Genomic DNA, 13,881 nt, shown 5'->3' with positions numbered 1-13,881 from the left:
TATGTTTTATTTGGTGGACAAAACTGAGGACTTAAGCCTGGGACACAGTATCTCAGATAGCTCTGAGAGACTGCTTCTGAAGAGGTAAGAGAGGAGCCGAGATATATAGTAGTTTTTGCAACAAAGACCATGTAGTCGGAACATCAAAAGATTACTGTTAATTAGAGAAAACCAGGTATCTCAAGTTAAGGAATTTAGCGCTTTTCTATGTATGGGAAGATGCAAGCGTCTGGGCTCTCTGAAATCATTCCTTTGATATGCACCTCAGCTATCTGGGCCTGTGCTTTCTCATCCTGAGTCTCCTCAGGGTGCACCTTCAGGGGTGGCTGCAGTGACTGACCTCTAGATGGGGAGCATCCTGTTTCTATCCTGAGTTCCCTCGGGGCTCATCATAGGGGCAGCTGTAATGTGATGGCTTGAGGGCTGTGACACATTTGTTTACTGATTTTGCAGGTAACATTTTTTCATTGACATCTGTCTGACATCACAGCAGCCTGAGCTCTTACTCTGAACCACCTCGGATAGTACTGATTCTTCTTTTTCCTTGGGAAGCAAGTCCTGTCACCCAGGCCTCTTTTGGTGGAATAAGGAGAGTCGGAAGGGTCCTTGGGCGGCAAACCTCAAGAATTTCTAGTCTGGAGCATCTCATTGTTGACAAACACCAACAGTGAATAAGCAGGAGTACCTATTAACATCTGTTTGTTTTCCTTTTCAAAGCCTAATGAAGATGACTTCAGAGGGATGGAGTATTTTAATCAGCTCCTTCACCAAAGCCCCAACCTTTGAAGTAAAACCCAAGCTGCTCCACTAAACGAACATCAACCCTGCCCACAGACTTGAGTTTCCTGGCCAACACCCCAGCAAGGACATCACAATACAATGGTCTGGGCTTTGTCCTGGCCTGTGGCTCTCAGAGTGTCCCAGGCAACCCTGGGCTGCCACAAAGGAAGTCAAAGGAGGGCAAGTAGAAGGAGTCAAGGGGACAAAGCAAATGAGGCCACTCCCTTGTGGGGGCACCTGCTCCACGGAAGTCTGGGGAGAGAGGTACCTAGTTTACTTCCACTGTCCCTATCTTCTTATCAATAAATTTAATTTATTTTAAATTATGTGCTCATTGAAGAAACTTTGGGAAAAAACAGATATGAGGAGGAAATAAAAATTACTCATGAACTTACTCTGCAGAAACAAGTATTACTCTTTTGGAATCTCTTTCTATTTGTGTTGTAGTTTTAACATAGTTGAGATTATACTTTATTAAAATACACAATTTTGTATTCAGCTTTTAAAAAATAAATGTATCCTCACATAATTTACAATTATTTTCAAATATCATGTGCATGGGTAAACTGTATTTTCTTTAATTACATGGGCAAACCATGTTTTACTTAGCCATTCCTCTCTCTACTTTGAAGTATTTTCCAATTTTTCTAATCATTATAAATAATCCTGCAATTAATGACTTAGCATCATAAAGCTTGGTCTGTAATTCTGCACTACTTCAGGATAGGTTATCAAAATTAAAATTCATAAATCAAAAGAACAAACACTTGAACTACTGCCAAACTGCTTCCCAAGAGGTCTGTACTAATTTACAAGTCAACTTGCCATGTGGGAAAATGCCAGTTTGATAGCACTTTGCCAGACCTGAGAATTATCTTCTAAAATCTTTGCCAATTTGAAAGGGAATAAAAAAACCACTTCTTTGTTATTTCAATTTGCTTTTCTTTATTAGTTATCTAAGGAGTTGAATATTTTTTCATAGTTTTTAGTCACTTAGATCCCTTCTTTTGTGAATTCTCCCAACTGTTTTCTTCTTTAAATAAAGAGTGAATTATTCCTTCATGAATTTTATTAAATATCTAATTATGTGGTACAAATGTGAAATATAGAAATATGACCTGCAGATTTTATAACTGAACTTTGTATATACTGCTAATAGGGATTACTAATATATTCAAAGAGAATAGTTCAGAGACCTAACTAAAATAGAATTCTTCAAATATTTTAACAGATTAGAAATGTTACTTGCAACGGTCTCTACTTACAGCTGCCAACAATGGAAAATAACTTAAGTGTCCAGCAAAAGGGAAGGCCTGGGACCCCATGACAAATATACCTGAGGAATGGAAGTGGAGGTGGGGTAGGGTGGGATGATAAAAGACTTTTACTTCCCATTTCATATGTTTGAATTTCTTTTATTTTTACCAAGTACTTGAACTACTCTTAAAATTTTAAAAACTTAAATTTTGATGTAAAGAAATTAACAAATGTGACTAATGTCATTCATGATTCATATGAAACAAGTAATAAAATTAAAACAAAACTGTGTATACAATATTACAAAAATGTTCATAAAATTCATTTGACAGAAATCTAGAGTGACATAATAAAAAAAATTTTTTTCTGTGGAACCAAAAACAATGTGGCTGCAAAGGAGTTACGTATAACTTTTTTACATTTTTTTCCCCCAAACAAAATCGTTCCATTGACTTAAAGGGTCTTTTGAAAGATGTTCTTAAAATGGCATACTTTACATTTTTGTGTGAGACTTCCATTGTACACACCTCAGAGAGCATGTCTTTAGTCTTTCTACCTTTGTGCTCGGCTATTTTAAAGGTGACATTTCCAAAGGCCAGTGCTCAATCCCTTCTGCCAGGCTGCCTCATACAGTCCTTACTTTAATGGACACCAGGCACCTTGATAAATGAGTCTACCTGAGCTGGACACTCTGGAAACAGGAACTGAGGCAGGGGATGTTCACAGACAGCAAAGAGTCATTTCAAGTAACTTGATAATAAGTTAAACTAAATGACCTACAGAAAGACTAACTACAACCACTCCAAGCGAAGCAATGTCTTATGAAGACCTAAGTCATTCCCATGTGCCACCCTAGAAAAGGTAAGTAAACTCTAAGTAAAAGGTCCTATGTACAACTTTTGAGTCTTTATTTCCTAAGTGTGCAAACTATTCAGCAATAATGTAGGGAAATAAGAGCTCTCATACACTTCTTATGAGAGTATAAGTTGGTAAAACTCTTGAAGGCAATTTAGTGATAAATTTCAGAAATCCTAAAGAAGGTATACACCCAGTGACACAATAATTCTATTTCTAGGACTTTAGAGTAAGAAAATAATTGAACATGAGTGTGACAATTACTGTTAGAAATTATATTAGAAAATTAACTGTATGGGAATTCCCTGGCAGTCCAGTGGTTAAGACTCAGCACTTCCACTGCCGTGGCCCAGGTTCGATCCCTGGTTTGGGAACTAAGATCCCACAAGCTGCATGATGCGGCCAAAAAAATTTAAAAATTTAAAATTAAAAAAAAGAAAGAAAATCAACTATAGTATTATTTAAACAGCTGAAAACTGGGAAATTAACTAGATATTTAATAGTATAAGTTGGTTAAAGAATTTCTATTTATTCATCAACACAATGGAACAGTAAGCAGCCATGAAAAATGACAGACTAAATGTTTACTGACGTGGTAGACTGTATTTTTGGCCCCAATTCTTAACCCCTCCCTATGTCCAGGCTCTTTGCCATATAACTTTGCAGTGTCCCCCCACTGTGGACAGGATGGAAATACCCACCCCTGAGATCAGCCATGTGTTATGTTTTGATCAATGCAATATAAGCACATGTGATACAACCAGAAACATCAAAAGCTCAAGCCTCATTGGGCTTGTTCGCAGTTGTGTCTCTCCCATCACTATGAGAAGAATATGCCTAAATTAGTCCCCTGGTCCATGAGGATGACAGACATGTGGCGAAGAGCCCAGCCTAGATGAGCCAACTACAGTCAGCTGCTGATGCATGAATGAGCCCCGATGAAACCAACAAACTGTCTAGCCATATCCAACCTAGATCAGCTGACACCTATCTGACTTACAGACACATGAGCTAAGTAAATGCGTATTGTTGTTTTAAGCCACTGAGTTTTGGAGTGCTTTGTCAAATAACATTTTTGTGACGACAGTTAACTGATACAATATTTAAAAGTGTAAAAGAAAAATGAGGGAAAAATCTGGAAATATATACCTCCAATGCTAATAGACTTCTAGTGAAAAATGGTAGGTTAATCACATGTATATCATCTTTCCCTCCAAAACCTCACTAAAATGACAATAAAGCATTAAAAATAGTCTTAAAAACAAATTAACAGAAGAGACTATAGCAAAATAAATTTTAACATAATAGTGGAAACATTAAAAGCAGGAGGAAGAGGGATAAATGATTGAGCAATATGGAAGAAATTACAGCTCAATGGCCTGCAGAGAGGAATACCAATAAAAATCAGGCCAATTCACCCCATACAACTTCTGAGAGATCCAGCACCTTGAAGGTATCAGATACTATGGCAGGTGGGGGTAAGTTACAGAGATGAGAATCAAGCTGAACGTTTGTATACAGACCAGCCAGAACCCCAGGTCTCACCTCAACTATGTGCAGCCAGGTGAATACCCCTACATACCCCATCCTTCTAACATTCTTCAATAATAAGCAAACAGCCAAGGATCACCATAAGTAAGAGAAAATCTACCCATATGAAAGACAGAGCCCAAGACAAACAGAAAAAAAAAGGCGGGGTGGGGAGGGGGGAGAGAATCCAGGAAGACAAAGAGATTATGCTTAGAACAAATGGAAACTGAAAACAAAAACAAAACCAAGAAAACTCAGAGAGATAAGAGAGAATATCGTGGTGATAAAATAATAATGATGCTTCAAAGAAACAACTGGAGACCAAGAAAGAACTTAAATCAATAGAAAATAAAACATACAAATTAGATCAATCCAAAAAGTCCAATATCCAATAGGCATCCCAAACGAGAGGACAGAGAAAACAGAGAGGAGAGAGAATTTGAAAAACAGTACCGGAATATCTTCTAGAACTAAAGGACACTAGTCTCTATTTTGAAAGGGCCTACCAAGTACCCAGTAATGAATGAAAAAAGAACCAAGTAGACATAGCATCATGAAATTTCAAAATACTGAGGATAAAAAGAAGATCTTAAATCTTTCAAAGAAAAAATTAGGTTACATATAGTGGCTTCAAACTGCCGAACAGCAACCGGGATGCTAGAACACAGTGAAGCAATGCCTTCAAAATTCTGAAGGAAAATTTTTTCTGATCTAGAATTCTATACCTTGCCCCAACTATTAATTTGGTGCTAAGTTAGAAAAACACATTTTTTCATGTGTGGAATGATTCAAAATACGTATCTCACACACCCTTTCTTAGAAAACTACTAGAGGAAGTACTTTAGCAAAACCAAGGAAAAAAATCAATAAACGAAAAAAGGAATCTAGGAAAGAAGGGATACAATACAAGAGAATTATAAGGAAACGTTCCAGTATGACAGCTTTGCATCAAGACCACACAACAACCAGGACAGACTGGTACAGGATGAAGGATGTGTGAGGCAGATCTCCAGAAAAATAATGGAACCAATAAACTATTTGATGTACTTAAGCATTTGTTTAAAAACTACAGACCTACTTTGTTTTACTGTACTTTGCAGATATTGTGTTTTTTACAAATTGAAGATCTGTGGCAACCCTGCATTAAGTAAGTCTATCAGAGCCATTTTTCCAACAGCATTTGCTCACTTTGTGTCTCTGTGTCACGTTCTGGTAATTCTTGCAATATTTCAAATTTTTTCATTATTATTATGTTTGTTATGGTGATCTGTGATCTTTGATATTACTCTTTTAATTGTTTGGGGGCACCACATGCCCATAATATGGCAAACAACTGATAAGTGTTGTCTGTGTTCTGACTATTTCACAGACTAGCTGTTCCCCCACTGCTCTCCCTCTCCTCAGGCCTCCCTATTCCTTCCTAATATTGAAATTAGGCCAATTAATAACCATACAATGGTCTCTAAGTGTTCAAGTCAAAGGAAGTGTTGCATACTTCTCACTTTAAATCAAAAGCTAGAAATAGGGCTTCCCTGGTGGCGTAGTAGTTAAGAATCCGCCTGCCAGTGCAGGGGACACGGGTTTGAGCCCTGGTCCAGGAAGATCCCACATGCCGCGGAGCAACTAAGGCCATGCTCCACAACTACCGAGCCTGCGCTCTAGAGCCTGCAAGCCACAACTACTGAAGCCCGCATGCCACAACTGCTGAAGCCCGTGTGCCACAACTACTGAAGCCCGTGCACCTAGAGCCCGTGTTCCGCAACAAGAGAAGCCACTTCAATGAAAAGGCTGCGCACCGCAACAAAGAGTAGCCCCCGCTTGCCACAACTAGAGAAAGCCCACGCACAGCAACGAAGACCCAACGCAGCCAAAAATAATAAATAATTTTTTTAAATTTTTTTTAAAAAAGCTAGAAATAATTAAGCTTAGTGAGGAAGGCACGTCGAAAGCTGGGATAGGATGAAAGCTAGGCCTCTTGCACCAGTTAGCCTAGTGGTAATGCAAATGTAAAGTTCTTGAAGAAAATTAAAAGTGCTCCTCCAGTGAACACATGAATGATAAGAAACCAAAACAACCTTATTGCTGATATGGAGAAAGTCTGAGTGGTCTGGAGAGAAGATCAAACCTGCCACAACATTCCCTTAAGCCAAAGCCTCAACCAGAGTAAGGCCCTAACTTTCTTCAATTTTATGAAGGCTGCGAGAGGTGAGGAAGCTATAGAAGAAAAGTTTGAAGCTAGAAGAGATTAGTTCATGAGGTTCAAGGAGAGAAGCCTGTCTCCAGACCATTAAAGTGCAAGGTGAAGTCGCACGTGCTGATGTAGAAGCTGCAGCAAGTTATCCAGAAGATCTACCTAAGACAATTAATGAAGGTGGCTACACTAAACAACATATTTTCAATGTAGACGAAACAGCCTTATTTCAGAAGAAGATGCCATCTAGGACTTTCATAGCTAGAAAAGAGAAGTCAATGCCTGGCTTCAAAGCTTCAAAGGATGGGCTGATTCTCTTATTAGGGGCTAATTTTTTTTTATCAATAAAGTATGTTTAAATTAAGCTATGTACATTTTTTTAGACATAATGCTATTGCATACTTAACAGAATGTAGTATAGTGTAGACATAACTTTTATCTGTGCTGGGAATCCAAAAAATTCGTGTGACTCACTTTATTGCAATATTTGCTTTATTGCTGTGATCTGGAACCAAACTCACAATATCTCTTAGGTATGCCTGTATTGTTAGGCACTTGGAAGATCTAGCAGAGCAATTGGGGGGAAAAAAGTGATTGGTACAGAAAGATAAAGCAAAACAAAAACAAAAACAAGCAAAAAACCCACAATTATTAACCTCAGAAAAAATAAAAGGTTGTACAAGAAAGAAAAAATAACCATAGTTATTACTTTTCCCAACAGTGAATAATACATATACTGTCATAAAATATAGGTACCAACTACTGATTTAATCAAAGCTGTGACATAACTTCTCTAGGAAAACCAGGTAAAGGGGAAGTGAAGATATTGGTAAAAGAAAGCTAAATCTTTATCTCCCATAATAAGAATACAATAGATAATGTCTAAAATTTATAATTCATGAAACAGCAATACGAGGTCTTATTTAGAAATATGGAAATAAATACTAGCAAAAAAAAAAAGTAGTTCCTTCAAAGAAGTTGAACTAGGGATGGGAAGAAAGGGGCAGAACACTGCTATTCTCATTGTAAGCCTTTTAGAAGTTTTTGTTTTTTGTTTAAACTATGTTAACAGTGACTCTCTGAGTGGTAGAATTTCAGGATGTTTTAATTAATTTTTTTCTCTTGGCTTACCTAAATTTTCTATAAAATTACTTGTGTAATTTTAAAAAATGTTTTTAAGTGTTGTATTTTTTTTTTTTAAATCCACAGCATAAGTGTTACAAAAGCCTGCACAAATTAGGGACTGAACTTTGTACTTTCCTTTGGGGCCTTACCTTTTATCGTGGTCAAAATGAAGAAAGCAATGAGGGTGTTGTTGATGGCGCAGGTAGACTTGGCAACACAAGACAAGATCGTGTAGGGATTTAAGAGATAGCTGGGGAAAAACACACATATTTGGCATTAGTAATCCTGGTCAAAGGACCAGGGAGTCCTGGCCACCATAGCCAGGAAGTTCAAGAGGTTTACTAAAACCATACTCAAGGGAAGGCAACTTCTTAGAAATAAGTTTTCCTAAGTAAAAGAGGACGGAGTGGGGTTGTGGCCAGTGAGTAAAAGGCACTGAACATTCACTGCCTATTCTGTGCTATGTGTTATATGGAAAACCATCATATTTCATCACCACGGATCCTGTAAACCAGCTATTACATCATTCCCATTTTGCAGATGAGGAAACTGAGACTCAGTGGTTAAGTAGCCTAAGGCTTTACAAGCTAATAAATACATTCAAAATCAGGTCTTTCTGGCAATAAGCCTACATTTTTTATTACTTCAGCTTCAAAAATGATAAAAATTCTACCAATTCCCACAGAGCCATATATTTTAGGAATGGCTACAGTTATCTCTGAAAACCAGGAAAGTACTGTTTCCTCAATCAGGTTCCTAACCTCTGACATAGGCTACCCCATTCAAGAGGTGAGAGCAGCTTAAGTTTAGTCCTCTTGGCAGCCAAGCTATATCCACCAAGCCAGACCCAAAGGGCAGAATAAGTATCTGCTGAATTCAGTAAGCTAGTGGCCATTGAACTTCACAGGACAACCTGAACTTCCACTGGGAAGGAATTAAACTGAAACAGTCTTTTCCTGAGGTGGGAATGAATGGACTGAAAAAATAAATTTGAAATGCTGAATAGGGAAATCTTATACAGTCATAACTGTGTTTTTATTTATTTTTATCCTGCTTCCACAAAAGATTTGAGGCAGCTCAAATGAGAACAGATAATAAAAAGTGAGAGCAAAATTAAAATAGAAATAAAGAATCAAGACCAGGGAAAGCATAAATAAAAGGAAAAAGTAAAGGCTAGGGAAAGAAGAACAAATGGGTCTTCTACAACACTGTAGTAATCAGCTTTAAATCTGGCTCTGAGTTTCCTGGCAGACAAAGTGAAAAGGGAGACCAGTTACATAATTCTGATTATCAGATAGGAAGAAACATACCAGTGTCTCAGGGAGAGATTATAATTATTATGCGCAAATAAAGACCTTAAATCCAATACCTCTCAGAGCTGTAAGATTAGCAGTTCTAAAGCCAAAGGCCCAGAAATTGTTGATTTTTTTTTTCAGCAATTACAGATAGGCTTGCTCTACAACCTTTAAAGAAATGGCTGCTGCTATTACAAAACTACCCCCTGGAGACATAGGAGTCCATAAGGGATTCATAATGTTGCCAAACCTCTGGTTCTATTAGGTAGTTCCCACCAATATTTCTGAAATACATAGATATGAACCGATACCTCAAATGTGTTTGGTGGGAGGAGAAAAAAAGCCATTTCTAAATAGCAGGTGATGTTCAAGAAGCAGCTACGCAGCCACCTATCTGGAATACTGAATAGGAGAGTCACACACAAGGCAAAGGGTTGAATAAACTGTCCTCATAAGGCCCCTTCTAAATCTGAAGATTTAAGGTCATGTTTTTCCATGAGGAAACTTGTCTGCCTTGTTTTACTGTGTATCCTTAGGAACTAGTATGTTATTAACATTTACTATTAGTTGACTGAATAATTATTCCCATTTGCCTATCTCAGGAATATAAACAGGAATAACCTGAAAGAATTAAAGTTACAGGCAGCACTGGTACTCCTGGAGAATTCTTTCATAGAGCCTCAGTAAGTTCCACTCTCTCATACTGGTCATCCAGCTGGGATGGGTCTGTTTGGTACTTTTCTTCAGTTTTCTGAACTACAAACGGGAGACTAAATTGTACATGAAACATAGGAGTTGCTTGAAATAACTGCTGCATAAAGATCAGAATTTTATGCAATCCATATATCACAACTGGAAAACTTTTTTTTTTTTTTTAGAAACACTGGTTACAAGGAGGCTGGAACCAGATCAGCATCGAGTGAAAAAGCATTTGTGAAGGGTCGATTGTGCGTGTGCTTGTGTGAGGCTTTGTCCCAACAGAGACAGGATGGCTCTGTCTCTTTTCCTGGCCAGAACCCCAGTTGTGCAACAGAACTATAGCAGATACTTGATGACTAAGACTGCAAATCTCCAAAAATACAACAAACAACATGAGAAAGTCTCATCAGATTTTCCTCATATTCGTTGGCACTGAGCCCTGTTTTGTCAGAGAATACTTACAAGAGGGCCACTTTCAGAGGGATGTAACGCATTTCCATAGGGGTTCGGATGAGTTCGGCCACATCTGGGGCATACTGGTCTAGTTCTAGGAGGAGTTTCTGCTTTTTAAACTGGAAAAAAAAAAGACAAAACACATGAAACAAATAACTTCGCATTGCTTTTAGGATGAAGACAAAAGTTCTTCCATGGCCCACGTGGCCTGCCTGACCTGGCCCTACCTCTCCAGGGTCATTTCACACCCGCTGCCCACACCTCTCACTTTCTGGGTTCAAGCACCATGAACGTGCCACTGCCCTCCTGCTCCCAGGTCTTTGCATTTAACCTAGAACAAACAACCTCTTCTTCTCTTTCCCTAGTTAACTCGCACATAATCTTTAGATCTTAGTTAAATCGTCACTTCCTCAGGAAGGCACACTCACTGCCCTGACTGTAAAAATCTCATAACACTGTTCACAGTTAGAACTTTCTTATTTATTTATGTGACTGACTATCTTTCTCCTTCACTATACTATAAGTTCCATGAGGGCAGAGACCATGTTTATTTGCCAACACCTGGCACAGTGAGCAAACAATAAATATCCGTTGAATGGCTAAATGAATGATTGAATGGCAAAGCAGTTTTTAGTCATTTTTAAGAGTTATCATCAGTGGCCTAAGGATTCCAAAGTTCCATCAAAGCGAAATATTTTCATGCAAAGTGGAACGATCCCCTGAATGTCACAGTGTCCTGGGTTTTCTTCCGAGCTCTCCTGTTTCAAGTTTTTGACTTCCACAGAGGAAGTGGGAAATGACCATGATGAAGAGAAGGAGGAGGAAGGCTGGGTGTGGCTGGGCAGCTGGATAATTTAGAGGGAGTGAGATGGGGGTGGAAAGCTCTTGCCTTCCCCTGTGTGTGTCCCAACAAGTTCATGGGTGTGTTCCAGAATGAAAAAAAGTTAGGCAACCCTATAAGCAAACATGGGTCACACTACAGATAGAAAAAGCCTCTGAACCCCAAATGGGTAGCCCTGCTGATTTAATGATCTTAGATAGTATAAAATCAATGCTGCAACCTATTATAAAACACAGTAATTCAGAGAAGCCAAAGTAGTGTGTGATTAAAGATTTAAGGATGAAAACACAGATGGCAACAGAATACTGCATTACACCATTTACATAAAGTTAAAAGCATGCAAAATAACACTATATGTTACTTAGGTATATTTACAAATGCACAAAAAGTTAAGGCCATGTGTGGGAATGATAAACACTAAATTCAGAACAGTGGTAACTGGAGAGAAGGAGAGTAAGGAGACGAAAGTATCAGAGAGAGGCAACTATATGTAAAATGTTTTATTTTTTAAGCTGAAATAGGTTCACAGTATGTATTATTCTTTATATATTTTTGCATGTCTTAGATATTTTGGATATTTAAATTTTTAAACTAAAAAAAAATTTTTTAAGAGCCATCTTTCAGTTCAAAAGAAAATCCCAGGATCATCACAGAAATACAGGTAACCACAGATTTCTTCCAGAGGTTTAGGTAGAGGCTTAATCAAAAAACCTGAACAAACTTCAAAAGCCTCCCTTTGATCATCTCTGGGAGTCCAAGTTAAGTGGTGGGAATTATCATCAGTAAGGTTTATGCTGCCATTCACAGCTGGGGTTATTTAATTAAAAGGGCAAAATATAAACTAAGGTGTTTTTATTAGAGAGCAGGGGGCTGGCTTAGCAAACAAAGCAGTTAATGAGGACAGCTGCAGCAGTGGTGGAAGGATGGAGGCCCCACTAGCTAAGGGTTCTGGAGTTCTACTGCAAAAAGAAGGCCACCTGGAGGGTGTGAGATTCACAAAGAAAGCTGTTAAAAGGAAACAGGGAGTTCACCCAGGAGCAGCCAGAGAGACAGATGGGAATACAGGCCCATTCCCCAGGCTGGAAGACAGCCAGCAGGACTACAGTAAGAGATGCAGGCAGTTAAACAGGGATGTGTAGGCCCTGGGCAAAGGTGACACTGTGCCAACTGGGAAAGAATACTTCCTTGTAACCCCAATCTTCCAAAATACTTTAAAACAGAAAGATTTGGGCTTCCCTGGTGGTGCAGTGGTTGAGAATCTGCCTGCTAATGCAGGGAACACGGGTTCGAGCCCTGGTCTGGGAGGATCCCACATGCCGCGGAGCGGCTGGGCCCATGAGCCACAATTACTGAGCCTGCGTGTCTGGAGCCTGTGCTCCGCAACAAGAGAGGCCGCGATAGTGAGAGGCCCGCGCACAGCGATGAAGAGTGGCCCCCACTTGCCACAACTAGTGAAAGCCCTCGCACAGAAACGAAGACCCAACAAAGCCACACATACATACATACATACATAAAAAGAATGTAAGCAGAGAAGAATAGCATTTAAAAAAATTTTTTTTTTAAATAAATAAATAAATAAAATTAAAAAAAAAAAGTTGAAAGATTCTGTTAAAAAAAAAAAAAAAAAAGACTGGAGTTTACATACACAAACTACCTTGGGAGAAGAAAATAACCACTGCTATTTTATTTCTGAATTCCTCTGCTTATAAATCTCATGCCCAGTTATTTCATCTCTGGCCTTCTAGGGAATCCTGTTAAAGCATTTTACATCAGCCCTAAAATTTTCCTTTCTTTTCTTTTCCAGCTTTCTTGAAATATAATTGACATATAACATTGTATATGTTTAAGGTATACATGATGATTGGATATATTATACATATATATTACAAAATGATTACCACAATAAGGTTAGTTAACACACCTATCACCTCACATAACTACGTGTGTGTGTGTGTGTTTGTGTGTGTGTGTGTGTGTGTGTGTGTGGTGAGAGTATTTAAGGTCTACTCTCTTAGCAACTTTCAAGTATACAATACGATATTGTTAACTAGAGTTACTATGTTGCACAGTAGATCCCTGGAACTTAATCATCTTACAACTGGAAGTTAGTACCTTTGACCAACATCTCCCCATTTCCCTCACCCCCCAGCCCCTGGCAACCATCAAGCTACTCTCTATTCCTATGAGTTTGACTTTTTTAGATTCCACATATAAGTGAGATCATACGGTATTTGTCTTTCTCTGTCTAACTTATTTTACTTAGCAAAATGCCCTCAAGGTTCACCCATGTTGTCACAAATGCTCCATTAGCTTAAGATGTATACTCCCTGGTCTTAGTGATGTTAAGTCTCTAATATGTAGTTCTTAATCCTTTAAGGGGGGGAATCAAGGACTCCTTGAACACTGATAGCAACTATGGACTTACTTCTTGGAAAAAATGATATATGCACATACACAATTTTTCATACCATTTCAAGGGCTTTATAGACCCATTAAGCCTATAAATGGACCCCAAATTAAGAACCCTCAGTCCAGATATTTTAAAAATCTCTTTGAGGTCTAAAATTCCAGAATTCACCCACTTTATGTTACTGATGACCAGTGCACAGAAAGGCAGACTTCTAATTCTAGTTCTATTACTTGGTAACAGAAGTGAAAATGAACCACAAACAGACACCACCAATGGAATGCAGCCTTCACTCACCCCAGTCTAAATCCTCTCAGTGGCTCCCAGCCAGTCAATGAGAACTGCAGACAATTTTTAAAATAACTACATGGATACTACACATGGTTAATCTGTTAAGTCTCTCAGAACCGAGGAAAATGAGAATGGTCCCACTACACAATTCTCCTTG

General features: G+C 38.5%; 1 protein-coding gene across 7 annotated transcripts in view; it reads right to left on the bottom strand.

The window, feature by feature from the left end:
- The window catches only part of PIGU (phosphatidylinositol glycan anchor biosynthesis class U), a 103,101-nt gene that overhangs the window by 62,681 nt on the left and 26,539 nt on the right, over positions 1-13,881 (bottom strand). For all 7 annotated transcript variants that reach the window (XM_082358898.1, XM_082358897.1, XM_082358899.1 and 4 more), the window contains 2 exons: positions 10,195-10,304; positions 7,888-7,988 (listed from right to left, as the gene is read on the bottom strand). In XM_082358898.1, coding sequence (XP_082215024.1) covers positions 7,888-7,988; positions 10,195-10,304 — 211 coding nt within the window. The remainder of the gene's footprint in view (positions 1-7,887; positions 7,989-10,194; positions 10,305-13,881) is intronic.

The sequence above is a fragment of the Balaenoptera borealis genome, assembly GCF_965194805.1.
Source record: "Balaenoptera borealis genome assembly, chromosome: 16".
NCBI classification, from domain to species: domain Eukaryota; kingdom Metazoa; phylum Chordata; class Mammalia; order Artiodactyla; family Balaenopteridae; genus Balaenoptera; species Balaenoptera borealis.
The sequence above is the reverse complement of the archived record's forward strand: the minus strand, read 5'-3'. Positions and strand labels throughout refer to the sequence as shown.